General features: G+C 36.9%; 2 protein-coding genes across 2 annotated transcripts; one reads left to right on the top strand and one right to left on the bottom strand.

The window, feature by feature from the left end:
- Window positions 1-607: 607 nt before the first annotated feature.
- On the bottom strand, window positions 608-16,358 carry LOC137405288 (uncharacterized). Its single transcript, XM_068091517.1, has 15 exons — window positions 16,318-16,358; window positions 15,717-15,826; window positions 10,438-10,557; window positions 10,020-10,196; window positions 8,883-8,946; window positions 7,254-7,336; window positions 6,829-7,026; window positions 6,519-6,719; window positions 5,379-5,510; window positions 4,904-5,005; window positions 3,575-3,715; window positions 2,730-3,038; window positions 2,147-2,307; window positions 1,215-1,501; window positions 608-1,001 (listed from the first exon to the last, which is right to left on the bottom strand). Exons 1-15 carry the CDS (start codon window positions 16,356-16,358, stop codon window positions 608-610), a joined length of 2,520 nt encoding a protein of 839 aa, XP_067947618.1.
- LOC137403931 (eukaryotic translation initiation factor 1A, Y-chromosomal-like) lies at window positions 16,308-27,686 on the top strand. Its single transcript, XM_068090054.1, has 6 exons — window positions 16,308-16,510; window positions 16,750-16,833; window positions 16,974-17,077; window positions 19,850-19,982; window positions 20,391-20,533; window positions 27,296-27,686. The coding sequence occupies exons 1-6, from the start codon at window positions 16,495-16,497 to the stop codon at window positions 27,299-27,301; spliced, it is 486 nt and encodes a 161-aa protein (XP_067946155.1). The 5' UTR covers window positions 16,308-16,494; the 3' UTR covers window positions 27,302-27,686.
- The last annotated feature ends 255 nt before the right edge of the window (window positions 27,687-27,941 follow it).

Genomic DNA, 27,941 nt, shown 5'->3' on the forward strand with positions numbered 1-27,941 from the left:
CCAACCACGGAAAAGGAACTTCAATATAGTAAAGCTGATGTTCAATTAAAGTTTTGACTAATTTCCAATAACGAAGCAAAAAAGTACCTACACCACACCATCCGTAAAAAAATCTGATGGATCTCAGGCTTTGGGTCCAACTGGTTATGTTAAACTAAGTTTAGTATATATTCATCACATGATTGCCTTATTATCTAGTGAATTGAAAAAATAAGTAAATTGTAATATATAAATATGCACAAAAATACAAAAGTACAGCAGTGGGTAAAAAATTATGTCTTGCAAAGTGCAATCACCAACTTCATATAATATATTCTGATTGTCACGCAATATAACTGCATATAGTACAGCCGTCTTATATAACATTCACGTACATTAATAAAAAGTGTCAAAGGAAAGCACCGGATAACTGCAAAAAGCATGAAGGCTAAGGATTCTACTGTGCTTATGGCAACCAACTACAAGCTATGATGGACAGATAACTTCCAATATTTAAATTTGTCAAAATAAAATTTTTTTCTGGCTTTGGCCGCTATACATGGTGTCTATATAAAGACATCACCAATTGTAGGCCTGTGCAAAGGAGTGAATTTCTTTTCAATATGCGTTAGACTTTATCGATGGGTATCTGCTTGTGAGGAGGCTGATAGCGTCGTCTGAGGTAGAGAGTGTGGCACACATAAATTAGGGCTGCTATAATAATTACCAACATAATTAGGGGTGCAAAAGTCCCAAAAATGGCCCATAAAAGATAACGTGTTGTATCAAAGGGTGATACCGCAATCTCTCCACTTCTACTAGTATTAGGGTATGTTAAATTTTTAGATATTGAGACCCCCTTGTCATATGATGTCGGATGCGTTGTGAATGATGGGGTAGAAGTTGTCTGCTGGTTGTCTTGTTTTGCGTGTTGATCTACTGGAATGATATAAAGTGTGCGAGTATCATATAACTCTTCATCGCTTGCCTCGCTCTTGCTTATAGCAACAAGAGATATTGGTCTACAATATAAAAGCAAATGCAACAAAACTGAAACATCGTAATTGCTGCAAAATGTTTTCAGAATTACTGGCATTCAGTGATGAAATTTAAGTCAGTATAACATAGTTTACATAAGTTTAAGAATTTTTCTGGCAGCATTTTAAATTGAGACTTGAATAAGTTTTGAAGAGAGCACGCCAACCGCGCCATAAAAACAACAAAAGTAAATTTACCTATTGTCTTGGCTAATTGGATTGGAATGGAATATCAGTTTCACACTGCAGACAGCATTTACGGTGAGTGAGCAACTCTTAGGAGTGATAGCTATAATTCCAGTCTGAGTTACAGCCATTTCTACTTCTACATCCACAGATAGCAGATTTCTAATTTCGACGTCTGCACTTGTGGCGTTGCTGAGTAAGATGGAGTCAGCTTGTATGTCTACGTGCTGTGAGTCTATATATTCATTCATCTCTAGCGCTGCCTTGGAGTATTTCATAGTCACTGTTACAGCTCTGGGCTATTAAATATAAACATATCACTGTAAATTAATTTATTGGCATTCAAATTGCTTAATTTGAAGAAAGTTTTTATAATTTAGTTAATAAATCAGGAATTTCTTATTTGCTAGAACAATTTCGATGTACATGTAGATAACTAGTTGTGGAACAGCTGTCTGCTCTCGTATTTTCATGAACAGACAACTCTATTACCACGTGTAACCACCAGATTGCAGCAAATCAAGTGAAGAGCAAAAGTTGTTTAGATAAACTTAACGGAAAGCATTATGTTAAAAAGAAATTTATCGACAATGCAGAGAATGAAAAATTTACTATTTAAGCGAGGCTCTTCAAAAACCTGCAGTTATTTTTTGACTACCACTCACAAAAAAGAGCTTTAGAATACTAGGACTAATGCTTAGGAAAGATTTTCATTCATTTTCAATAAAGTAATCGGGCCCTATCCACCCAACCAGCAGAGAAATCTGACGGACCTGAGGCTGACAGACTTCATATGCACTTAAGAGAATTGTCGTTGCCAAGCTAGACCAATTCACTCAATTTTTATGATCAGGTAAATATTTGTAAAGAGAAGTAACAAATTGTTAATAGTTTGAGTTCAACAAAGCCTCTCGACCAAACTTTTGTCATATTAGAAGACTAACCTGGGTTTCAAAATTTGTGAGCTCTTTGGTGAAGCTAATCCGTTCTGTTTCATCATTGCTATTTTCAAACTTGCAGCCGGACACATTCAGGTCTCGCTGATTTATTTTGGCTTGAACATTCTTTGCTGCTGATTTTATAGCTAATAGACATCCGCTACAAACTATAAATACTCATTGGTTAACAAAACAAGTGCAGCAATTCCTCTGACACACTAAGAACAGCACGATAAAAAGCTTGGGCAGCCAATGACTCTAGCTATAAAATTTGGTAAAATCGCAATACCATCAAAATCTACTTCATTACAGAATGGTAATAAATGCCACAATTCACATGCTTTCTATTGCAATACCATGATATATGCCGGGACATGCAAGTCACCCACTGTAGTTCAGTGTACTGCTGTGGGTGACTTATAGTCCAAGCATGAAAACAAGGTATTTTGGGTCACCCTGTGTATTGTAGTACACTGTAGCACACTGTACTATACTGTACTACACTGTACTAAAATACAGTGTTCCCAAAATACCTTGTTTCTCACAGTACTTTTTCCAACTCAAAGCGTTATGGCAAATTTCTGTTTACCTTGATTCTTTGGATACCATTGATCTCTGGGACCTTTGGCAACGGGTTGCACTCTAGCGAGTGGTCTGGATGTCCATGTGCTAACTGTGCAAGAGATCAAATTTTCATCTCCTAAAGTAGCCACTCCTATGAGATCCTTATTTTCCAAGGGAGTGACTTTGTAGATGGCGGTAAAGTCAGTTGAGACCAACCCACTTATCGCAATCTGCCCAAAGATCGTTTTCACATTCAGCCAATTAATTTGAGCCCTCACACAGTTCGTCACAACAAATGTTGAGCTGTCCTTTGGAAGGAAAATGTGCATTGTATCTAGAAGAAGAGAAGATGAGATGCTATTGTGACGATATAAATTCGTTTTAACATTAATATAGAAGAGTCAGTAAGGAGTTATAAATAAAAAAAGCATGTTCTATTCTTCCTAACTGTATAGTAAGTGGGTTGGTAACAAGCCTCCAGATGTAAAATAAAAATCTTGTTACTGCCTGCAAGCTACATTGACTTAGCTGGTGCTTATTAAAGATGTGATAATGACTTTCAGATATTGAGTCAGAGATTAGGAGATGGTTACTTATTAGTACGTGTATGTATGACAGCATGTGGCGCTGAGACTCTTCTGTTTGCAGTTTTTATAGCTCGACCAGAAGCTGGTATTTATGCCAAGTATCACTCTACTGAAGTGAAAGTCAACTTGTTACACTAACCTACATGTACAGCATGCTGATCACGTTCAGCACTAAGCTGACCCTGCAACAAAAGACACTATCTCCATTTTGCTTTAAAACATGTTGTTTATGTGACACAAAGTAGCAAGTGTTATGACATCATTCATACAAGCTATTGCTTACTTGTGGTGACATAGTGTGTAATGTACATGTCAGCCTTCATAGTGTGTATAATATCAACAAGGTCTCGAGATCCTTTGATATAAAACATCATTCCTCTTGTTGTTAAACAGATCTGAGCTATCATCTTCAAGGTATCTTGTTCTAAAACACAACACGCAACACTTTTAAAATAAAAGTAATGTACTAAAGTGTTCCTACAGTTGCCATGTAATATTGCGGTTAGCAGTGGCTAAAGAGTTTTCTGTAATTGGTGATGCAAGTCATCGCAATACCGAGGAATCGGTGCCTAACAAACATTTTAGATTTGGAGCCTATTAAAACATTCTAGATGAGAACCGGAAACTTATGATGCAAAATCGTACTTGAGACTATGAAAATTTAGAGAAGAATACAACTAGTTTTAAGATCTCATGCTATGATTTAAAAGTCATGTAGAATATCTTGCCGGTTTCCTGGAAGGTGCTTGAAAGTCATTAGTCTTGAAGAGTAACTAATGTCAAATTTTAGGATTTTATCAGAAAGTATAAATACTTTTCTATCATTTGAGATTCTGTTTCTTGTCTCACTTGATCTGACTGCGTGGATGTTTTAAGATTAAAATCAACCAAACTAGATAGCACTAGAAAATAAAGTATTCTCCAATAATGACGTCAATAGTTGTACTTCCAGTTTTCTCCTATCATTATACTATCGGCTATTGTGTTCAAGTTACAGTGTTAGGCTCTTCTATTGACATATATTTTATTTTGTGTTTGCTCTTGTTGTGAAAATAAAATTTCAAATATAGCCTTTGATACATTCCGATATAGGCTATGTTTCAAATTATTTAAAAATAAGTTAGTTAAAATTTATCCCACTGTTTTTTATAAATTCTATTAAGTATATGAATCCCAATGCTGATGAGACCAAATATTTATCACTTATAAACAACATGCACAACTGCCAATGTAATTTTTGTGGAAGTCTGGGCATGCCTTTTTTCCTGAGCATTCTAACTATAATTAAGTTTTGTCAATTTTAATAATGAAACATCCTGGCAGTCAGATCACATCAACCAACAAAAAGAATCTCAAATGATAGAAAAATGCCTATACTTCCTGATCAAATATTTCAAAATTTGATGTGAATGACCCTTCAAGTCACAGGTTTTTATTTCCCTGACTGTTTAAGTACTTGTGCTCCATCCTTAACTACAGAAGGTATGAGCATAAGACAAGTAACCACTGTTGAAGTTGTCTGCTCACAGCTTGCAAGTTCTTGACTACATTTCTCACATGATTCATGCGACTAATCGGGGTAAACTAAGGAGCTCCATAATCGTCTACTCACCCGCAGACTTTGGGTTTGTGACAAACCACCAGATTCGGATACCTCTCGCTACAAATACCTTCCTTATGAGTTCAGCTCTCAATGTCCCATCCAATGTACCATCTGCATAATGTAAAAGGGTACATATGTGTACATTTACATAGAGATGTTAGAAGGTCTGCACAAAATAACTGTTGACTTTCATAAACCTATGCGCTAAAGCTACTTTCATGGTTTGTGCAAGTCCTCAGGCTTAAGTCATGACCATAATTAATGTCATACAGTGATAGCTGTTTGTCAAGGCCCTAGACCGTAAATATTGATATTCACAATTTAACATTTTTTGACTACATGCTTCAATGTCATATCAGCAAGTCAATACTGTCATGCGTAGATATTAGTATTTGCTTAGGGAATGATAGAGCTGAGTTTCTGATAAGTGATTCATCACTTCTGAGTCTTAGATAAACATGACCTCATCAATTGCCATACTTACTGGTTACAATGACGAAATCAGAATCATCTGGAAGGGTCTCTGCTGCATGGAGAATGTTAGCCTCAGTAATCGGAAGGGATGAATTACTGGGACGCTCCCTTAATCGCTCGTATACACTTGAACCTTCTTTTTCTAGAATATAAAGATAAGATGTCTTACCGATAAAAGGCTGAATTTATTCTGTCCTTACAACTATTCAAACTGTTAGTACAATGGACAATACCTTAGCAAGTCACTACATGTACATAGAGAAGACAAATCTCAGCAGATCTCATCAAATCTGAGGTTCCCTATCCCAATTGTCGGCATACCCATGTGTTACATCAGTTATTCTAGAGTGCTTCATTTCTTTAGTAGGCAGGTTTATTAATAATAATGAAGACCATTTAGGGTGATTATATTGTGTGGAAGACCTGGTGTTATTGTCCTACCGCTTTACCACTTTTCTGTTAGGCAAGAGGCCGTCTGTTTTACAACTCTTTTTGGCCACGATTTTGCTTTTAATGTCTGAGCAGTCTCTCAAAGATTAAGTATTATGTCTGCTTGGCTTACTGCAAGCAGAGGCTGCCTGTGTATTTCAGAGCCTTTGTTGTACGAACGGGAGCTCTGCGATTCTGGTTGGACATGTCTGAGTCTAGTGGTGAGGAATCACAGTGGGCTGGAAACATGCCCAGCTGCAGAAAGCAATTTTGTTGGTTACCATTCTTGTCAGCAGCGAATTTTTTGAGTATCACATCTTAACCCGCTGTTTGTAGGTAAGGCATTCTCGACCATCAGGCCATAGCTGCTCTCGCTAATATATACAACCTTGACATAGTCCCTTTTCCATTACCAACCATCACTAAGTACAGCCGAGGCCAAGGTAAATATTTAAAGGCCAGATAAATGTATATACGTAAGACCTGCCGTAGATTGGATCCTAATCTCAGCAGACCTTGCCAGTGATGAAAATTTTGCTAAAGACCATTTGACATTTAAGTTTTAAGCTAGTCTCAGGTAATTATGTTGCCAGACACCATATAATTGTTCAGATACGTAATGTGGAATAGAGAATATAAAACTTTGATTTAAGAAATATAAATTTACATTAGCTCGTTGAATTTTGTAGCTTAGCTCTAATTTGATCAGCTGCTAACTTACCAAGGTCACCGCTGGCAGTGTAAAGGTGGCTGACACTCCAAGGCCATGCTCCCCTATAACTCGCCCACACACTCAGCCAGTCATCTGTATTTGACAGCTGCCAGAGAAATTGAGTTTGCAGAAACCCAATATGGCGTTCAACTCCGACTCCAAGAAGACGGAGAATGTCCAGCGGTGCCAGAGTCGATGAGAGGCTGTAGTCTGAATAAGGTTAAGATGGATGAGTCAAGGCGGCGTGTAGCGTAGAAGGCAGTACCAAAAACTTTGACAGCTATAAGATTTTGCAATTTAGTTATGGTTCGTGACTTACCTGATTGTGAGTGAAAAAGTGCCTGAGTGGCTTTTGTTGCCCAATTTGAAGAGAAGATATGAAAATGGCTCTTCGGAGACAACCCGGAGTTGTGAGACTCGCTGTTTACTCCGCCTCTAGCGATTAAATTTGATGAGGTGTCAAATCGGCCTCCATGACTACACTTGCCAGCCAGTTCATTGCCTATTATTCCTGTTACTATTAAAATTCATCAGAAATTACGCAATTTCAGAAGATAGAGTGTTGATTGAGACACAAAAGCGGTGAGGCAAGAATGGTAAGTCCATAAATCAAGTTGGTGTAGCCAGATTTGGGGCTACAAAAAACCACTGCTCTCACAGCTGACTGCTGCCAGATGGATAGTTGACTTACTTTTTGAGACTTACTAGCTTTCATTTACATTATATGTTATATATCTTACGAACCATTTGGCTTTTTTGCATCCTGTCCAGACCTGAAGCCGCTGGCTATATATCCATGTGCATGAGCAATATTGCCTGTTATCATTCTAAAATTCAAACAAGCTCAATGCACTTAGTTTAAGCATTAAAATGGCTCAAAAGAGATATCTAGAGTTGTCTGCATAATAGAGGGTAACTCCTGTTTTTTCTTATTAAACAAATATGAGGTAATATAATATAGTATAGTTAATATATATATAGTATAGTATATAAATAGTATATATAGTATAGTATATTATAATATAATATAATATAGTTGCGCAGTCAGGCTAGGCAGAACAATAGATACACGCGCTTGTAATGCAATCAATAATTGATAATTACATGCTGGGCTGAAATGTTGCCTAATGGTTCAGGGCTGACTCAACACAACAGCTGACATGTTTATGGAATGTTAATGATAGAACAGGAAACAGATCTGTAACATCTGCACCATTTCGAAAATAGTTTTTAAACACCGTTTTCTAATAAGAATTTATGCGCTGAGATTCCCTAAAATTGCTATTTCTATTTATCGCCTGTTTAGCTCAGGTCGCTTGCGTCATTGAGACTTATTCCAACTGCAATATTTACAAAATGAATATTCAGTTTTCTGCATCACAGTTAACGAGCTTCTGAAAATCTACATATTTTAGTTCTATTCAAATCTATATTCATAAATCCCACTCAGTCATTGTATGTGTGTGTGTGTCTGTCTGCCTGTCTGAAACCTATGCATTTCCACATTTTTTCAGCTGATTTAATCCAAAATTTACCCACGATGCACTCCATGCCTTACACCAAATCGCCACAAATATTTGCTTTCCAAGCAGGTTCATGACAACCAGCCACTTAAACATGCACTAGCAGGCTATCTGATTGAAAACTAAAAACTTCCCAAGTATTGCAGGGCTTAAAGGTTGACTTGCAACAAAATTCACATTATAGTTATTTGGTATCAAAAGATTCGCCATGTCTTACTCTGTTGTGTAGTAGGTGCCAAATATGTGGGAATGTGATTAAAAGCTCTTAAAAGCTCAAAAACACACAGAAAATCGCAGCGAGACGAGATTGTAATGACTGTAATGTGAATTTTGTTGCAAGTCAACCTTTAAAGCTAATCTTCACTATATCTTTACTATAAGAGCTCATTCACCCTTCTGTCCATAGTAAGCCACGGCTAGAGGTTAGAGAAATATTGCATTACATGGGATTTGAACTCAGACACTCGCGCATACTAGAAGATACGTATTACACATGACAATCTCTCATGGCACACAGGGCAGCCAGAGTACTAGTAGTAAAAAAGAAAATGATTCAATAGGAACTTACATGTAACCTTCAACAAGTCTTTTACGACTAAAAACATTTCAGTTTTGTTAAACACATTCTATTTCACATTTTAATAGCTGGCTTATTCAGACACAAGCCTACTGGCAAAGATACATTCTACCAGCTAATGTGTTAGTTTTTCTGAAGAAGACTGTAGTTCCCAATTACTGTACTTGTATGAGCATCACCAGACTTGACAAGCTGTTTTCGGACATATTGATGAACTGTAAGTCATCAAAAACTAATAGCTATGTTATGTCTGCTGTGAGAATACCAACTTACTTGTTTGAGTTCTTGTCTAAACATGGCCACTTAAACAGCTTGAGAGCCTCTCGGTTTGCCATCGCTACAACAGAGAGTTGTCTACTCACACTAGTAATATTTCTCTTAACTTACCCACAGCCTATCACAGTGAGCCCACTCACTGTGATAGGCTGTGGTACTTCAAGCGCTGCTAACTTTGCTGCAATTCTGTTTATAGTTTCAAAGTATGTTGGGTGTCGGTGAAAACAATAGCTCTATGAAAATGATTATAACGCATAAATAAAAGCTTTTTCCTTAAGTATAAGATAGCTATAGTTTTATTGTCTGGCATATACGTGTGAGCACATTATTAATATTATTATTATATTATACTTTTTAATTTTTAATAAGGATGCTGTAACTGGAAAACAACATTTACCAACAATAATTATTAATGACAATAATTACAATATTACAGTTAAATAAACAACCATTACATGTACAAGTAATTATATAAGTCTGAAATATCTGTACAGCCTAAACCAAGTATATGCTACCCACGCATGACTTCTTTATGAATGTGATCCAAAACTTGATCTTTGCAAGCTCTCATTGTATTTGAGACAATCCCTTGTTTGAAGTTTTGTATGGCCTATTTTTTCAACTCATTCAAGCATATATCAACGCAAAAAAACATACTGGAAAAAGCGAACGGTTAAAACAGGCAAACAGATCAGAAGTGATAGTTGTAGAAGCGCTGCCAGTTATCAGTTAGGATTGTGTGGGAACAAAGGAAACTTGACCTTATATAAGCTCGCTATTGATGTGAAAAAACACTAAAAGAATGTGAGAACAACTCCTAAAAAGAGGTTGTAAGACATTTTAAGACTCTCCAAATAGCAATTTCTGAATGTCTGCCATTGTCACAGATGATTAGATTTTAGTTAACATATGATGCTGATAATCCATAGCCTTTAGTAATGACCCTGAAAATTTGAAAGGCAGCAATATACTCTTCCATGATAGTGATTTCCATTTTTCTCATAGTTCACAACAGTTACCGGCAGCACTTGAGTTTGGAGTTCCCATTTGATGTACTGATACTGGGAGCTACCGGCAGCACTTGAGTGATAGTCGTAACAAATACGCTGAGCTCATTGACCAAAAAATACTTACTAAGGTTAAAGTTTATTTCGGCTTTGAACTCTGACCAATCACTGTTACTGTAGAAATCTTGTATCAGGTGTAGCGATTGGCCGATCAGATGTCGTGCAATTTTGAGCGTGTGGGGAGTCTTACTCTGATTGAAGATTTCTAGCAGCTGTCTTCTCCATTTAATGAGTAACTCATTGCCTGTAATAAAGTCGTGCAACTTCGTGTTTTCACCTATCATGACTGACATGCTAAATGTAAATGCTCTAAAGTATTCTACTTTCATGTATCTATAGAAGAAAAACTTAAACTTAAAGAAAGCCGCTTAAAGAAATTAGCAAAAAGCAAAATCTAGCATCTAGAATAGCATCGTTACTCTAATCTGCTGAACAGAAAATAGGCAAAAATAGCCTGTTTCAGGTTTGTCAAAGTCGATTCTCACCATTGGCAAACTTTTCAGCATTGAAGTGGTAAGCTGCCTTGTCATCCTTGTACTGTCCAATCTCATTGGAGCCCTCTAGGATGGCATTCAGAGACCGCCACCTCGGCACTCTCCAGTCTCCTGTAATCACATATTTTTTCCAGTTGTAATCACTGAACGATAGAGAGTTTATCTCCGCTGTTCTGCTGATGTTAAAAACAAAATGGAGACAAAAGTTACAGCCGCATTTAATAATTACAATATATTCATGAATTACATTTACACTCCAAATACTTTCAAGCGCAATTTAGCGGCAATTCGTAAAGCGTTTCTAAAGCGCTAGTATATAAAAAGCTTTCGAATAGCGTTGCTGAGCGGTTTTTAGACTAAAGTCACAACAACGAGGAAAGCATCTAGCCTGCTGGCCAACCTGCCAAGGAGCTCACAGCAGTTTGTTATCAAACAATGACGAATCAGACCACTGTAAATTTACACCAACAATTATGCTGCAATACAGAGTTTGACCGCTTTTGAAGCTGATAGCATAATTGCGATCTGTCGTCTCATTCTTACAACTTCCGTTTACAAAAGGAGTCAGGACTAAAAGGGTGTTATTTTAGTCTGCTCTAAAATAACTCCCTTTTAGCTATGACACCATCTTCGAACTTGGTTGGTTAGTTTCGCATAAATTTTGTCGTCGCTGTAAGACATTCCCTTTATAATCGGAACAAAATCAGTTTACTAAATCGGTCAAAAAATTTAGATTGCGGTCTAAGATGGACTCTTGCAAAAATGACAAGAGACAACATAATAGTTTTAATAACGTAGCCACCGAGACACGTTACCAAGTGTGAGGTGTCAACTTTTGGGAGAATCGGATAACAAAAACTTGAGCGGAGAATTGGCCAAAACATCTGCTTTCTGAACTTGTGTAACCAGAGGATAGTGAGGGTCAGGTTAAACAAACTCAACAATGAAGAACAAAATGAAACTGAAAATTTTCATGGAAAGCTAAATCCTCAGTAACTAAGTGTCTTGATGGCCCTCTATATATTTCTTCTGAATTCTGATGTGAGTCAACCTTTGACTACCGCCTTTTCCAAGTACCCATTGCGATAGTCAGAGGGCCGCCTTAAACTTTCTTGACAGGCTACGTTGAGTCTATAAGCTGTTTGCACAGCACTTTTATATGATTCAACTCAAGATACGATCTATTTTATAATGATGATAAGAGACAAAGCCCTTGCAACCGTGTCAACAGATAACGTAACAGGACAAGCATAGCTGATTATGTTGAGCTGACGGAGGTACATGGACATAAGACACAGCCTAGTAAACCTTAACATTTGCTATACAGATATATTTAGCGCGCTGAAACAGAGGATTTGCACATTTTAGAATTAATTTTCCCCATCGGGCTCTTCAAACATATCACAGCTCAGAGTCAGAAGCTAAGTTATGAGAACTTATTTGAAGTCATTCCAAGCTAGCCGTGTCTGTTTAGACATGTCCAATAAAATCTATTTCTCTGAAGTTTCTAGTCCGTAATCCCTTATCAAAACAACCGTTTTGCAATAGCAACTAATAAAAAACGGCGGCGTGCAATAGCAAGCATTGAGCATCTAGAGAAGTCTGCCACCATCAATGATCTGGCTTTAGCAAAATCAGGGCAGCTTTTGCATAACTTTCACTAAATAAAAAGTAGTTAGAGAGTAATAAAGGACAAAATAAAAAACTAGGGGCTAGCTGATGTTTAGGAGTACGATTGCAACTCGACCTCAGAAATTATCAAGGGTTTGAATAAGTTGAATAGGTAAAACGCTCGGGGTGCATTCCTAAAGTCATCGTAATTACTGAAAATCTGTTGTTAAAATGTACCAAATGAACATTGGAATCAAATTATGAAACGCGTCATAAGCATCACGACTAACGCGCACACAATAGGCCTTTACAATCGAGCGTTTTGTGAATCCTCACTGATACCTATCTTAAAAGAGGCTAATAAATATTTGCTTTGAGTCAGCCTGTAACAGGAGACACGACTCCTATAGAGATCAAGGTGAATAGCTGGCAGAGATGTGTTGTTAAGCCGAATGTCTGTAAGCAATGCAACGCTTATAACAATAGAAAATGGGACCTATAATATGTCTATTATTGTTTTAATCCGTTGTTTTACAACTGGCACTCAAAAGAATGTCTTTCTGATTCATATTAAAATAACCTGACTAATTGTTGGATTGATTAACAACGGTGAAAAGTTTTGTTTAAGGAGACCAGTCACTCACATGGGCTCGCTATTGTCTAGCTACACCCGCTATTGTCTCTCTACACCTGCAGCTTCTAATAAGACTCCTTCAGTGATGATTCAGTAGCTCCTATTAATGATTATAGCTTTCACTTTTGCCCCCTTGTTTAATAAGGGTGGTTGACATGCCTCCCTTACCGATTTACATGTACATGTAACATGAAGGGAACGTTTTGCCTAATTACAGCTGATTACAATACAAATGTAGCTGTTGGGAAATTCAGAAATCTAAATCAAATTTTATAACCTAATATCCGTTCTCTTAACAAAGAAAAGTATTCTAAACCTTAAGTGTCAAACCATTCATTTGATTTGGTTTACTAACTGTTGCCCTCTTCTATGGTTCCTGTATTGCAGAATTTGGAAAACATTTCTGTTTAAAATAAAATTATTGCCAACGAAGAACAATAACAAAACATTAAAAAAATATTGTATAAATTAACATTATAAATGCAACAATGATATTTAAAGTTACTTTTGAATATTAGCTGTGAATATGCTAAGAGAGATGATGGCTTCCAACAGTTCTCATGCCACTGTCCTTTGCCACTATTGGCTGGCCAAAGAACAGATCAAATGCAGCCGTTATTCAATGTTGCCTAAGAAAGGGCTGTTTAGCTTTGTCGAAGCAATCACTGCCCCTTCGACAGCTCACAGATGATGAGTAATATAAGAACAGCCATAAACTGCTGACTGACATTGATTGGGAGACAGACCGAGAGACACACGTGGTTATAGCCCTCAATTATCTCTTTACACAATCGGTGCTGTTTAATTAATATCATCTGCAGCTTACCAACAGCTATTGAAAATATGCAGCAAAAACAATCTTCATTATTCAAATTGTAGCTTGTTCTAACAACGGCGTGTAACTCAGTCTTTGAGTTCATTAGTTGCTTGTAAACAGCAGAGAGATACCGCTAGATATAAAGTAAAGAAACACCTAGGGCATCTTATGCATAAATCTTAGGCATTTAAGAACCTCAATACCGGCAGTAGACTGTTTAAGCAGGGCCCGTTTAATTGCCCTTATCGCTGACCATAGAGATCTGACCCCTCTTAATGGAATCATGATTTAGTGAATATTTATCATAGAATTATCACAGCCTATGCAAATATTATGGAAGGTGAAAACAGACGGTGACCAACATTCTGATGCATGAGTCACCCTATTCTTGCTACTAGCTAATTATCATCAAGCCGAATCCTATTATTCATATCTGAATCAGCTATGCCAGAAAGTGACAAATTCACCTGCTTCAGTTGTCACCTTCACTTGCAGCTATAACCATAATGATTAATAAGAAGGCACTAAGACCTCCTAGACAGCCTTGTATTAGTTTGCTTAATGGTGGAAATGCTCTGCTTTGGAAACTGCCAGATCAGCTGATTTCCATTCTCATTAATATATATTAGAATGTGCTTCTTTGTGTTTAAGAAATCAATTATGGTAATTTGAACACCGAATTCCACGCATACACCCTTACGTTGAGGGAGTCACTCAGATACTTGGATCAGGAAAGTCTTGTGGTTTCTTATTGTACTCAAATCTCTTGAGAGAACTCACAACAAGGAAGTTGCTGCATCAGAGCTGTAGGCGCAATAAAGGCAGCCAGGCATCATATGTTTTTTTAATTGGTTTTGCACATGTTAATTTTATCTGCAGTTGAAACATTTCCAACAGCTTCTCTTCTAGAGCCATATAAATTTTTCAGTTACTAAAATATTTTGCTACGTTTAATTTCATAGTTGTGAAAACTTGCATACTATTTCAGACACATATAATAAACTAACGACCAGAACGACTGTCACATCACACCTGCCCAGCCTTCGATGTACCGCCTCATTACCAAAATTGCAATTGCATTTACCGAGACTAATGACTTGTGTAAAGACATGTCGCCATTCACAGTTATTACGCATTAGTTTCATTGTTATTGCTCAGCTCCTATTATTATTATAGGAGTCGACAGGTGTGGCATAGAAGTGTTCTTATGTTGACTGATGCACTAATGCTGCCTTCAACTAATTCTCTGATGCAACTTCTGAACATTAGCTGAGTTGAGACTTGCAAACAACATTGACAGCATGGAATAGCCTCCTATTCACACAGTATACAACGCTGATTATACCTATTATTCACTCAGAAAGACAACTATTGCTGTACATTTCTCAATGTCTAATTACAATATGGTTTTGTACGCAATTATGGACTATAATATAAATATTTCCACTGATGACCTCATGATGGCCTTGTCTAAATTCAGTTCTTTATTTGTGGTACTTTTTCCTAAATATATATTGTTGTAGTTTGGTGCTAATTCAGTTTTGTATGTGATATATCATGTAAAATATGTGTTGAAGCCGCAAAGGAGACCAGCTTTTATGTTATCAAAATACTAAGTATTGCTAAAAGAAATATTGGGTGATTAGCAAAACCAGACTAGCCTATCTGATGTTACAAAAGGATGAGACAAGTTAGCTGCTGTATTTATCAGCCATGAAAACCTAGCATGCATTACTATTTCTCTGTGCACAGACCTTGTGAAATACAGCTGTACAAGTTCCCAAGAGGTTCTATGGTTGTTGCGATAACATTTAGTCGTACTGTTTTAACTGTAGAAATAAAATTCTAACTCAAAATTTTATCTGCAGGCGTTTTTGATTCATGTAAACCGATGGCTGCCCTATAGCTTCCGATGTTGATAAGAACCCATAAGACATGACTGCTTATATTGGTAAGGCCGAACCCATGAGACATGCAGTTTGGAGTAATGGTATAGTGGTATTGTGCTTTACAATAACTATAGCCACTTTAAAGTGGTATTCACACTGTTTGGTAGCTGTTTTTTAGATTTTGAGGCTAGACTGTCTCATATCGACTATTAAGATCTTTGGGAATATTCCTAACTGAAATCAAGGTAGATGCACGCTGTACAAAAGAATTGTGAACTTTAGTACAAGAAAGTAAAAGTTGGAGTATAATTCAACTTACCTTCAGGCAGAGAAGTTTGAGATGAAATTTCATCGATAGTCTTAGCAATGGCTTCTTCAGTAATAGAGGCGTGCGTATTATCCTTTTGAGTTGAATCGAAATATTGGCAGCTAAAGTGATTGTTTGGAAAAAAAGCATGCGCAACAACACAGCATAGCGAAATTTGACAAAAAATTTGTAGTACACTAGAGTGCATCTTGATATCAGTACTGAGCTGTAACGTTTGTCTCCATTACCTTTCTAGCCTTCTTTGCTTATGGATTTGTGAGAATTTGTCTTACAACGCTTGGGAATTCCTAACGCGCGTGGAATTTACCCGCTCAGTGACGTTGGTCACACTAATTGGTCAGTTACCAAAGTAGACCGTGTTAGTTCGGACTAGGTCGGTTCAAAATTGAGGTCTTTGGTAACATATCATCAATTTTTATGCGAAAACGATGAGAGATAACATTTTTGTCGTAGCCTCAAAGCACACGCAGTAGTACAAATATATACAAATAGATTGTAGCAAGCATTAGTTATTAAAAACTGAAGCTAAAATATCAAGCTTTGTTTTCAAACGGACTCGCTGATTATATTTCTTCGGATGTCTCCGGCATACTGTTCATGTGTTCTCGTGGACTTCATGTTGTTCATCGACATTCTTAGTTACTAAGTGTTCCTGCTTGTTCAGAACAAAAACTATTACAGATTCTCGTGTTCTTGTTATAGTGTATTAAACACTGATCATCTAAAGACATTATTTGCTTGTATCTGATTTACGACACAATAACCAGCTATGCCCAAAAATAAAGGTAAATTATATTTTATGACAAATAGGCAACAAATGTTCTGCCTTGTTGTATATATGCTTAATTGAGCTCAATTCAAGTCAGAGTTTGGTTTTTAAAAAGAGTGATATTATCGTAAAAGTTGTTAAAAACATTCTATGGTTTACCGGTATCTTAGTAGGATTGCATAGCGTAAGATTTATGTGATACTACCTGTCTGTTATACAGCTAAGCATGAATAAACTATTTTTGTGATACACTAGGAAAGGGAGGTAAAAACAGAAGGAGAGGAAAAAATGAGAATGAAAACATGAAGCGTGAGCTTATCTTCAAAGAAGACGGACAAGGTTAGAATTTAAGGATTTTGTGTCAACTCCTTGTTTCTGAGTGCTTTATTGAGCTGTTCAAAACCATATCTTGGTTTCCAGTTATACTTGTTGTAATTATCTGTATATAGTTAAACTCTTATTTCCCAATGTATTTGCAGAGTATGCGCAAGTCACAAAGATGTTAGGCAATGGACATTTAGAGGCTCTCTGTTTTGATGGAATAAAAAGGTTGTGTCATATTAGAGGAAAACTGCGAAAAAAGGTTCGTTTAGGATCACAGCATTTTGTTTCTATCAACTGAGTCACACTATCACAGAAATGGCTTGAAATTTCTGGCTGCCACTAGTGTCAAATCTTGACCTTAATGTACAACTTTCAACAGATGATGAAAAGTTTGAACAAGTATTTGATTCAACATTTAAAGGTTGACTTGCAACAAATTCACATTACAGTTATTTGATATGAAAAGATTCACCATGTCTTACTCTGTTGTATTGTAGGTGCAGAATATGTGGGAATGTGATTACAAGCTCTTGAAAGCTCAAAAATGAACAGTTAATCGCAGCCACACGAGACCGCCGTAGTTTGGATTCTCTTTCCAAAACGGCTCAAATGTGACGTAGTTGTGGGAGATGGTTTCTGTTTACACTTTCATGCAACCTTATTCGTCGAAATATTTCACAAATATACTTCACGCATTCAATAAAACCATGTCTATTATTCTTACGCGTCTGTTTTATCGTCATTTTAATGCTGTCACTTTTAGCAGTGATATCTTATAACTTACCATAAAAATTCGTTTAATTTTTTAGCCTTAGCTTGAAGGAGTACATATCATTGTCTGATAATCATGACGAGCCTGTTGGTCATTTGTGATAATCGAAAAGTGCTGCAGAATTTATTTGCGATGTATTGGGTCACATGATCAGATTACGACTTGCCGATTAGACCAAACCGAAACAATACTGTGAAGTAGCGAGCATCTATATTTGATACGGGGTCTTCGGTAAAACTCGAAGTGTTTGTCATAAACTAGTGTTACGATAAGTTTTATATTGAGCTTTTTATTGCCCTTTCAATTCACAGAGAACATCATGTGACAAGACGATAACCAAATTTCATGGCTACGTCAGAGAAATAAAGAGATTCCAATCTACGGCGGCTTTTTGTTTTTGAGCTTTTAAGAGCTTGTAATCGTATTCCCACATATTTTGCACCTACAACACAACAGAGTAAGACATGGCGAATCTTTTGATACCAAATAACTGTAATGTGAATTTTGCTGCAAGTCAACCTTTAAAGTAACTTGTAACATGTTTTTTGGTATATAGTAGTTTTGTGAATTAGAGCATATCTGTGCGGTTGTCTTTCAAACAGTTTAGTTTTACAGTGTAAGAATAATATGACACTTCACTTCTTGTTTTAGTTATAAAATGATGAAACTCAAGGGAAAAAAGCAATACTAAACTTGCAGTGAAAAATTATAACAAAACAGTTTTTGGTAAATGCTGTAAAATATTTATGGAAACCAAAAAGAGAAAGTGATGCAAAGAGAAAGCCTGATATGAGTGGATGGGACTATTAAAATAGCAGCTTTGAAGACGAACATCTAAATATGTTATCTTAATTTTAAGCTTATGAATTTTAAATTCGACTAGCTCTGTATTCTTAACACTATCTTTATCGTCTCTCCTGTATCCCCAAAACTTGATGTGTATTCACTTGCTTTCAGCTTGAAGTATTTAGTCTTTCTGTAGTTTTTGTTATAAGATTGGTGATCTTTGGACTGAATTAGAATTTATTACGATGTGCTATCATAAGAGTATGTGCTCTTCAAATAATAATAATACAATAATAATAATACAAATAATTTTTGAATTAATTGACTCAGTATGTTGAAGTTTGACTGTACATTTATTTAGCCTGTAGTGATTACGCTAGTAAGTTGTAAGTTAGTTGCCAATACCATGGTCAAGTAGCTACATCTCAGTAGTCTTGCATGGTTCATGCACCGAGTTGTTTATGGGTGAGCAGAATTAAAGTCATCTGTGAGGAGCAGCTACTAGAGTTTTGCATATGGCTATTCTTTAAAGGTTGACTTGCAACAAAGTTCACATTACATTTATTTGGTATCAAAAGATTCACCATGTCCTACTCTGATGTGTTGTAGGTGCAAAATATGTGGGAATGTGATTACAAGCTCTTAAAAGCTCAAAAACGAACAGTTAATCTCCGCCATCACGAAACCGCCCTAGATCAGAATCAGTTTATTTCTCTGATGTAATCAATCCATTTGGTTATTGTTTTGACACGTGATGTTTTCACGTGAATTGAAAGGTCAATAAAACTTCTCGTAGCACTAGTCTATGATGAACACTTCGGGTTTTACCGAATAGCCCTTACCAAATATAGATGCTCGCTACTTTACAGTTTTGTTTCGGTTTGGTCTAATCGTCTAGTCGTAATCTGATCATGCGACTCGTACCTCCCGCCAAACAGCGCGAATAATTTCTGCAGCATTTTCCTACTATCACAGGTGACCAACAGGCTCGTCATGTTTATCGAAGAATGATATGCACTCCTTCGAGCTACGGTTCTAAAATTAAACGAATTTTCACGGTAGGTTTTGAGATAGTAGTGCTCAAAATGACACCATTACAATGATTATGAAATAAGCGCGCAAGAACAATAGACATGGTTTTATTGAATACCTGAAGTATATTTGTGAAAATATTTCGACGAATGAGGTTGCATGAAAGCGTAAACAGAAGCCATCTTGTTCATCTACATCCCATTTAAGCCGTTTTGAAAAGAGATTCTAATTTACGGCGGTCTGGTGATGGCTGCGATTAACTGTTCGTTATTTAGCTTTTAAAAGCTCGTAATCACATATTTTGCACCTACAACACAGCAGAGTAAGACATGGTGAATCCTTTGATACCAAATAACTGTAAAGTGAATATTGTTGCAAGTCAATCTTTAAGATTATGGATTTAGCTAAGCGGCAGCTAATATTGAAATGTTGATGAATTAGGTGTGGATCAATCAATCGGATATAATACTGATTGGCTTGAGGGACTACCAGGACTCGAGGGCAGATGTCATTATGAAATATTCTTCAGATGAAGCTAGAAATCTAAAGGCATACGGAGAACTTCCAGAAAACGGTGAACATTTTATCAAACCGCTCTAATAAGAGATTTTCGATTGCTTTTACATAAAAAGTGAGATTAATATTAATCAATAATTAAAATAGATTATCTGAAGAACTCTATTCTTTTGTTATGACTTTATTACCCTTGTAATATCTTACCTTGTTCAATAATATCTTACCATGTTCAATAATATATTACCTTGTTCAATAATATCTTACCTTGTTCAATAATATCTTACCTTGTTCAATAATATCTTACCTTGTTCAATAATACCTTACCTTGTTCAGTAATATCTTACCTTGTTCAATAATATCTTACCTTGTTCAATAATATCTTACCATGTTCAATAATATCTTACCTTGTTCAATAATATCTTACCTTGTTCAATAATATCTTACCTTGTTCAATAATAAATTGCAGCTAAAATCAATGAGGATTTCGGGGATGCGGAGGGTGAAAACCTTGTGATATTCGATAACAATGGGGAAGACTTCTCAGATTCTGACGAGGATGATAATCCACATGGCAAAAAAGACGATTTTGATCTGGATGACATTGACGATGTAAGTCTATAAATAGATGTTGTTGCGCTAACATAAATTCCTATTTATCATAGTTGGTAGGGTTTTTATCATAGGGTAACAGCTAGTTTATGTTGTTGCTGCTGCTACATTGGACTAAACCTTGTGTAGTACTCGAACCTTGGCATATGAATTCATATTTTTGGCGTATCTATGCCGATATTTGTTATATTGTAATAAAATCGCACTGTATTTTTGTTGAATTCACTCCGGAGCCCACAAGAAGCTATGGTAAATACTCAAGCAATTACACAGTATTAAAACAAGTGCATCGAGTGAAACTTTGTAAACATTGAATGTTAAATGTAAATTATCAGGGAAAAACTTAGAGAAGTAATAATCATTAAGAGAGGCTTTGATTGTTACTTTTATTAGAGACACAGAGATGGAGGTTCAGTGGTAGGGTGAGGGCTAAAAATAAGATTGTAAATTACTCTGATTTTCACTAATTATTTCAAGTAAACTTAGTTTTTACACTTTTTATTATTTGTAAGTGAAATTTTGACCATTTTATTTTATACTTACAAAAATTGGTATTAAAAAATTGAATTATATTTGTGCTGAAAATCAATTTGTACTTTGAGACCAAAGTTAGCTCATGTATAAGCAATCACACGAAGAAGTGATAGGAACTTGACGTCAGTCTGTGCAGCAAGCGCATAACACTCACCTGATTACCCAGTACAGTTGTTATTTATCCCTTCAGTAGCTCGATGAATAGACTATTTTACTGTATTTTGCTAGTAGCTCTGTTAATACATATTCTGCACAGTCAACGCTTACTACACGCAGTTCCATCTTTTCCAACTACAATAAATTTTATTTGCTGCAATTGGTTCCCACAAAGCAGCAAGCAGTAGGTTATAGGGGATTATCTGATAAATGCACATTGTGGGAGTGTATAACTTTGTGGGAGTGTACAACTTTGTAGGAGTGTACAACTTTGTGGGAGTGTACAACTTTGTGGGCGTGTTCAACTTTGTGGGCGTGTTCAACTTTGTGGGGGCGCACAACTTTGTGGGGGCGCACAACTTTGTGGGGGTGCACAACTTTGTGAGGGTGCACAACTTTGGGGGGGGTGCACAACTTCGTGGGGGTGTACAACTTTGTGGGAGTGTACAGCTTTGTGGGCGTGTTTAACTTTGTGGGTGTGTTTAACTGTTTGGGGGTGTACAACTTTGTGGGGGTGTACAACTTTGTGGGGGTGTACAACTTTGCGGGGGTGTACAACTTTGCGGGGGTGTACAACTTTGCGGGGGTGTACAACTTTGCGGGGGTGTACAACTAACTTTGTGGGGGTGTACAACTAACTTTGCGGGGGTGTACAACTAACTTTCTGGAGGTGTACAACATTGGGGGGTGTACAACTTTGGGGGGGTGTACAACTTTGGGGGGTGTACAACTTTGGGGGAGTGTACAACTTTGGGGGTGTACAACTTTGGGGGGGTTACAACTTTGGGGGGTGTACAACTTTGGGGGGTGTACAACTTTGGGGGTGTACAACTTTGGGGGTGTACAACTTCGGGGGTGTACAACTTTGGGAGGTGTACAACTTTGGGGGATGTACAACTTTGGGGGTGTACAACTTTGGGGGTGTACAACTTTGGGGGTGTACAACTTCGTGGAAGTGTACAACTTTGCTACATTCACATCGTTCTATTTCACTTTTAAATAGGACTACAACTGGTCATCTTGTGTGAATTTAGATTCAACTGTTAACGTATGCCAGTTGCTGTAAGATTGTGTGAAAAACCTTAGAGCAACTGGCTGATGGAGTTGTCAGTTAGCAAGATAACCATTTACATCATAACGTCGGTACATTAATGATCAGGTGACACCGTGACAACTAAACTGTTTGATAAAGTGCCTTTCCATATTTGGTCCTTTATTTAAATGCTTTCGGTTAAGCTTTTATAGAAGTACTTAGCTTATCATTAGCTTTATGTACATGTGGTGAAAATGGTATCTTCCTACATTGAGCATAGCCTATTGCTAACAGTGCATCGTGCATTTGAGTTTCAATACCCAGGGGCGCGTAGGAATAAATCTGACATCCGTTCAAGCGAGTAAAAAGGTGAGCTAATCGTTGCCGAGTCTCTTCGATTAAAAGCTAGATTCAGGAAGCAATCATTGCTGCACCAGCTTTGTGGTTGTTCGAAAGCTGCATGTTGAGTAATATTCACAAGAATTTTTTCCGTCCTCCAAGTTCACCGCTGCATTTTCTGTAACAGTAAAATGATGAGTAGGCCTCGTTAAGGTAAGTAACATGGGCTCTGTAAGTACCTAACAAAATTTTTGTAATAATGAAGCATTTTTTAGCCGGATGCCAAACCAAATTTGAAAACCATTTGGTGTTTTCCTCTGACATAATCTAAATTTCCACACCACTTCTGCTAAGCATCACAATGAGTTGTCATTTAATAACTTCAAAAAGAGCCCCCAGCTCATTGCATGAAAAAACTCATTTGTGTGCTTTAATCCATCATTCGTGTACGAGCAGGATTTACGAAAATAAATTTAATCAAGAAACTTGTAGGATGTATATATGAGTAATAAGTAAACAAGACGATTAAAATGTTGGTTATTGTGCAGACTCGGACCGCAAATACGACTCAACAAGCCGCGAGGTTCCTAAACTGGAATAGTCTGAGAAAAATGTAGTAAGTGATGACTATTTCCTGCCGTTACTCATTACAAGGCTAAGAGTGAAACAAAATCAGCGCAATCAGACAGAACACAAGTTGAACACAGTTTTCAGTAAAATGTAAGCTATATTTCTTACGCCGACTGGCGTGTAGCTTATAAACTACAGTTGATCTAGTTTATGGACCAAGTGAAAGTGATGGCACTACTTGGTGCTTTCTTCAGTTTGGTGGCTAGCGCTGATCTCTGTTAGCGGCAGTAAATGAGATGTCTCGTGTTATACTTGTCTGATGACTCTGTTAGCAGCAGTAAATGAGATGTCTCGTGTTATACTTGTCTGATGACTCTGTTAGCAGCAGTAAATGAGATGTCTCGTGTTATAGTTGTCTGATGCCTCTGTTAGCAACAGTAAATGAGATGTCCTGTGTTAAAGTTGTCTGATGCCTCTGTCAGCAGCAGTAAATGAGATGTCCTGTGTTATAGTTGTCTGATGTCTCTGTTAGCAGCAGTAAATGAGATGTCTCGTGTTATAGTTGTCTGATGCCTCTGTTAGCAGCAGTAAATGAGATGTCTTGTGTTATATTTGTCTGATGCCTCTGTTAGCAGCAGTAAATGAGATATCCTGTGTTATACTTGTCTGAAGCCTCTGTTAGCATCAGTAAATGAGATGTCTCGTGTTATACTTGTCTGATGCCTCTGTTAGCAGCAGTAAATGAGATGTCCTGTGTTATACTTGTCTGATGACTCTGTTAGCAGCAGTAAATGAGATGTCCTGTGTTATACTTGTCTGATGCCTCTGTTAGCAGCAGTAAATGAGATGTCTCGTGTTATAGTTGTCTGATGCCTCTGTTAGCAGCAGTAAATGAGATATCCTGTGTTATACTTGTCTGATGCCTCTGTTAGCAGCAGTAAATGAGATGTCTCGTGTTATACTTGTCTAAAGCCCAAACAGTGCATGTCTGTGGTCTTTATGCTACAGTGAAACAACTCATCAAAAGTTTTGTTGTCAAAAAATTGGGTAGAATGCTGTGGAGATGTGTTTTTACATTCACATTAATTTTCGACACTGAGACATACACAATTTTTTTCAAGTCCTCCGGCCAATAAGGTGCTTGTGTTGTCTTGCCAAGCACCAAATCAGTAGCTCTTAGATCTATAGCTTATATCTGACCATTTGACCGATATCATGTGATTATGATTTTCAATCAACATTTTCTATTCATATGGCTTTCATTGCGCTGATGAGCTAGCTGATGGTTTACACTATTAAATACAGACTCATCCTTTAACATGACATATTTAATAGCGAGTATGACTGCAATTCTATGATAACCAGAGTAAACATGTGGTTGCATATTATACATGGTCTCATTGCGCGTGAACCACTTGTAAACTAAAAAATCCTACCGCCATTCTAGCACAAGTTTGGAAAAGGCATTTTTCTTTTGTTAGTAGCCATAGTTTTGTTCATGTACCCTGTTATCTAAAATATTACTCGGTACTCATTTGACTTGCACCAATTTGAAGAGGTTACTCGCGCATGGAATTTACATACAGTTCTTGTAGAACTAGATATGATGAACTACGTGGTCTAGTGTGTCAGTCCACTTCCTCTTTTCACTTCGCTTATTTGACCGTTTCTATGCGGCTAAGATTAGATAGACAATAGTGCTGAGTCATCTTTCATAGTTATTATCTCTCCAGCACTCAGGTTGATTGCCTTTAGACCATGACATCATAGCTGTCACCCTCTGACACTCTTAATTACTCATCTGGTTTGAAGCTAGTCTTTCATTGTACATTGTATATTCACCCACACAATGGGTTGTATCTGACATGTGTCCCCAGGTACCCTTCAGGTAGTGCTAGGAAGGTCGCAGCATAAAGTACAGACGCTCCTCTACTTACGAACACTCGAGTTACGAACAACGGTACATACGAACATGTCTGCGCGTATGTCCGACACTATTAGTGACGGTATTACCGAGGTATTAGCGGCGGATTGAGGCACTACTCAGAAGCACCACCCAGCATCCACCTTCCTCTGCCCAGTTCATTGCAGTGCATAAGTGCGTGAACGTATCTCCAGTTCGCAAAGAACTTTTTATTTTTACTGTGCGTATTGGAAAGGATTTTGCCGGCCTTTACTTGACACAATCTAGACTAATAAATAAAGAGTGCGTGTAATTTCATTCAGCTTTTTATTAACGAAGCAAATTTCACTAGCCGAGGAGCGTACGGCTATCTGCTCTGCTCAACTGAATGAGCGCGCTCCTTTATATACAATAATATCAACCGTTCCGGCAAACGGTAAGAACACCGGCTAACAAAGTGAATAAATAGGACAGCTAGCGCGTTGGTATGACAACAATATAAGTGACGATAGGTGATAGTGTTATGACGGGATATCAGATATAACAATAGCATAACGAGTGAAACAACAAAATAATAAAAGGACAACACATACAAAAAAGACAACAACGATAAGTGATAGCATAACGATTAAAACAACGATATAATAAAAGGACAACACATACAATAAATAAGAAATGCAGTGTCATGGCCCGGCGTCCACCTCAGTATTCTCTCCATTTTATTAAATTTTTTTTTCAGTACAAACCAATACAGGTTACTTATACAAGCCTTAAACATACTTATATAAACCTTCAATATACTTATATAGGCCTTAAACATAAATTATAATACAAAATATAGCACTGAAGCAACTTACGAACGAATTCACCTTACGAACGATCGTTCGGAACGTAACTCGTTCGTAAGTTGGGAAGCGTCTGTATTTGGTTTGGTTTTAGTTTTTATTAAAATGGCCCTTTACTTTTAAATGGTGTTTGGAAGTCCATGTTTCCACCTCCAAACACCGTATAGAACTGACATACAACCTTCTGTTTAATTGTTGGTGTAGAAGTTTTAGGGAGCAGTTTTACTAGCTACGCAAGGATTGTCTTCTCAGTGTATCTTAGATTCAGGTGTGGACAACTCTGAATATGAGGTTGCATCAAAGATAGTTTGTGCATGATGGGTCATTCTTTGTTAACCCTTTTGCAGGCATAGCAACATTATTGTCGCTTTGCGATACTGATGCCAATGGGCTGAGCGATTATTATATGTCGTCACACAAACACTGTTTTTATAAATTGATTTCCGGCTGGCTTAATGACTTTTTTGTATAATTTTTTCAACAATAGTAAACTACAATAAATTGGTCACTGCTAGCGACAAAAACCCGTTTTGAGAGAAAAAGATCGTTTTTGCATAACTAAACGAATAAAAAATCCAAAATAAAAAGGTCTTCAAATAAAATTGGAAATTTTGTTTGTAGCTTGTTTCTGCTTTCTGAACGTTTTCCCAGATTGCAAAAAACTTTGTTTTACTATCATGGCGTCCTCCAAAGGCTATAGGCAAAGGCAAGGTTATAGCAGAACAAGCACATGGTGTCAAGACTGTGGTGTAGACCTCTGGAAGGGCAAATGCTTCCAAAAGTAACATAGCTAGAGAAGCAGTTATATGAAGAATTGGCTTGAAACATGTTTCATAAAAACATAATACACGTATACAATATCATAAATAAGTGTATCAATGATTTTTTTCTAAACCGATTTGTAAAAAATTTATTTGCCCAGGGGGCCAAAAATAGCCCAAAAAACTCGCCTGCGAAAGGGTTGATGGTCGATTTGCAACAAAGTTCACATTACAGTTATTTGGTATCAAAAAATTCACCATGTCTTACTCTGCTGTGTTGTAGGTGCAAAATATGTGGAAATGTGGTTACAAGCTCTTAAAAGCTCAAAAATGAACAGTTAATCGCAGCCATCTTGAAAACGTCGTAGATTGTAATCTCTTTATTTCGACGACGTACTCAACTCCGCCTGGTTCAGAATCTTTTGATACCAAATAACTGTAATGTGAATTTTGTTGCAAGTCAACCTTTAAAGAATCGTAAAATGACATTTAATGATAAGCTACATGCATCGCGGGTTCTTTATTCACCACACTTTCTCGTCTTATTGCTGCCTCCTACCTTGATATAATATTGATGTATTATTGATGTATAGAACTTTATCCTGTGCTCGTCTGTTGCAGATCTAACCAGCGCGCTACAACTTGGCCACACTATATGGGATGCTGACTATTTAAAGGACTCACTAATGTTAACTTACTTTCCATTATGGTTTCAGTATTTAATTCTCTTTGTTATGCAGCTTTATCAGCCGCCTTTTATGTACCTCATCATTGTTAATTAAAAACAGTATACCATTTCAATATCTAGACACTGTTATACTGGCATTAGTTGGCCATTTTAAGTTACTCGAAACAAATCACCTGTATGGGCCAGAGAGCTGTTATTATTGTTGGTTTGTGACAATGAAATATTTTCTTACCTACTGCCGATAACTGCTTCATTTGTCTTCGTCATATAGCTTGGTTGTTGTTTGTCTCAACTTAATAATAATAAATTATATAAATAACACAACTTTCAGTTTCAGATTAGCTTGTCACGGGCTTCAATTTATTGTTCTTTTACATGTACAGTGTTGTGTATGAAATAAACTGGACCTATTTGTTGGAAAACATAATTTTTCAATTACAACAATGTTACTCTGTTACAATGTTAAATTATATATTAAATTAATTCTCATTGTGTCCTGATTTCAAATCTATAAACCAAACATCTATAAAATTGTTTTTGAATGAATATGCAGACTAAATTCCGAGCATTTCATTTTTT

Source organism: Watersipora subatra, chromosome 9 (genome assembly GCF_963576615.1).
Source record: "Watersipora subatra chromosome 9, tzWatSuba1.1, whole genome shotgun sequence".
NCBI lineage: Eukaryota > Metazoa > Bryozoa > Gymnolaemata > Cheilostomatida > Watersiporidae > Watersipora > Watersipora subatra.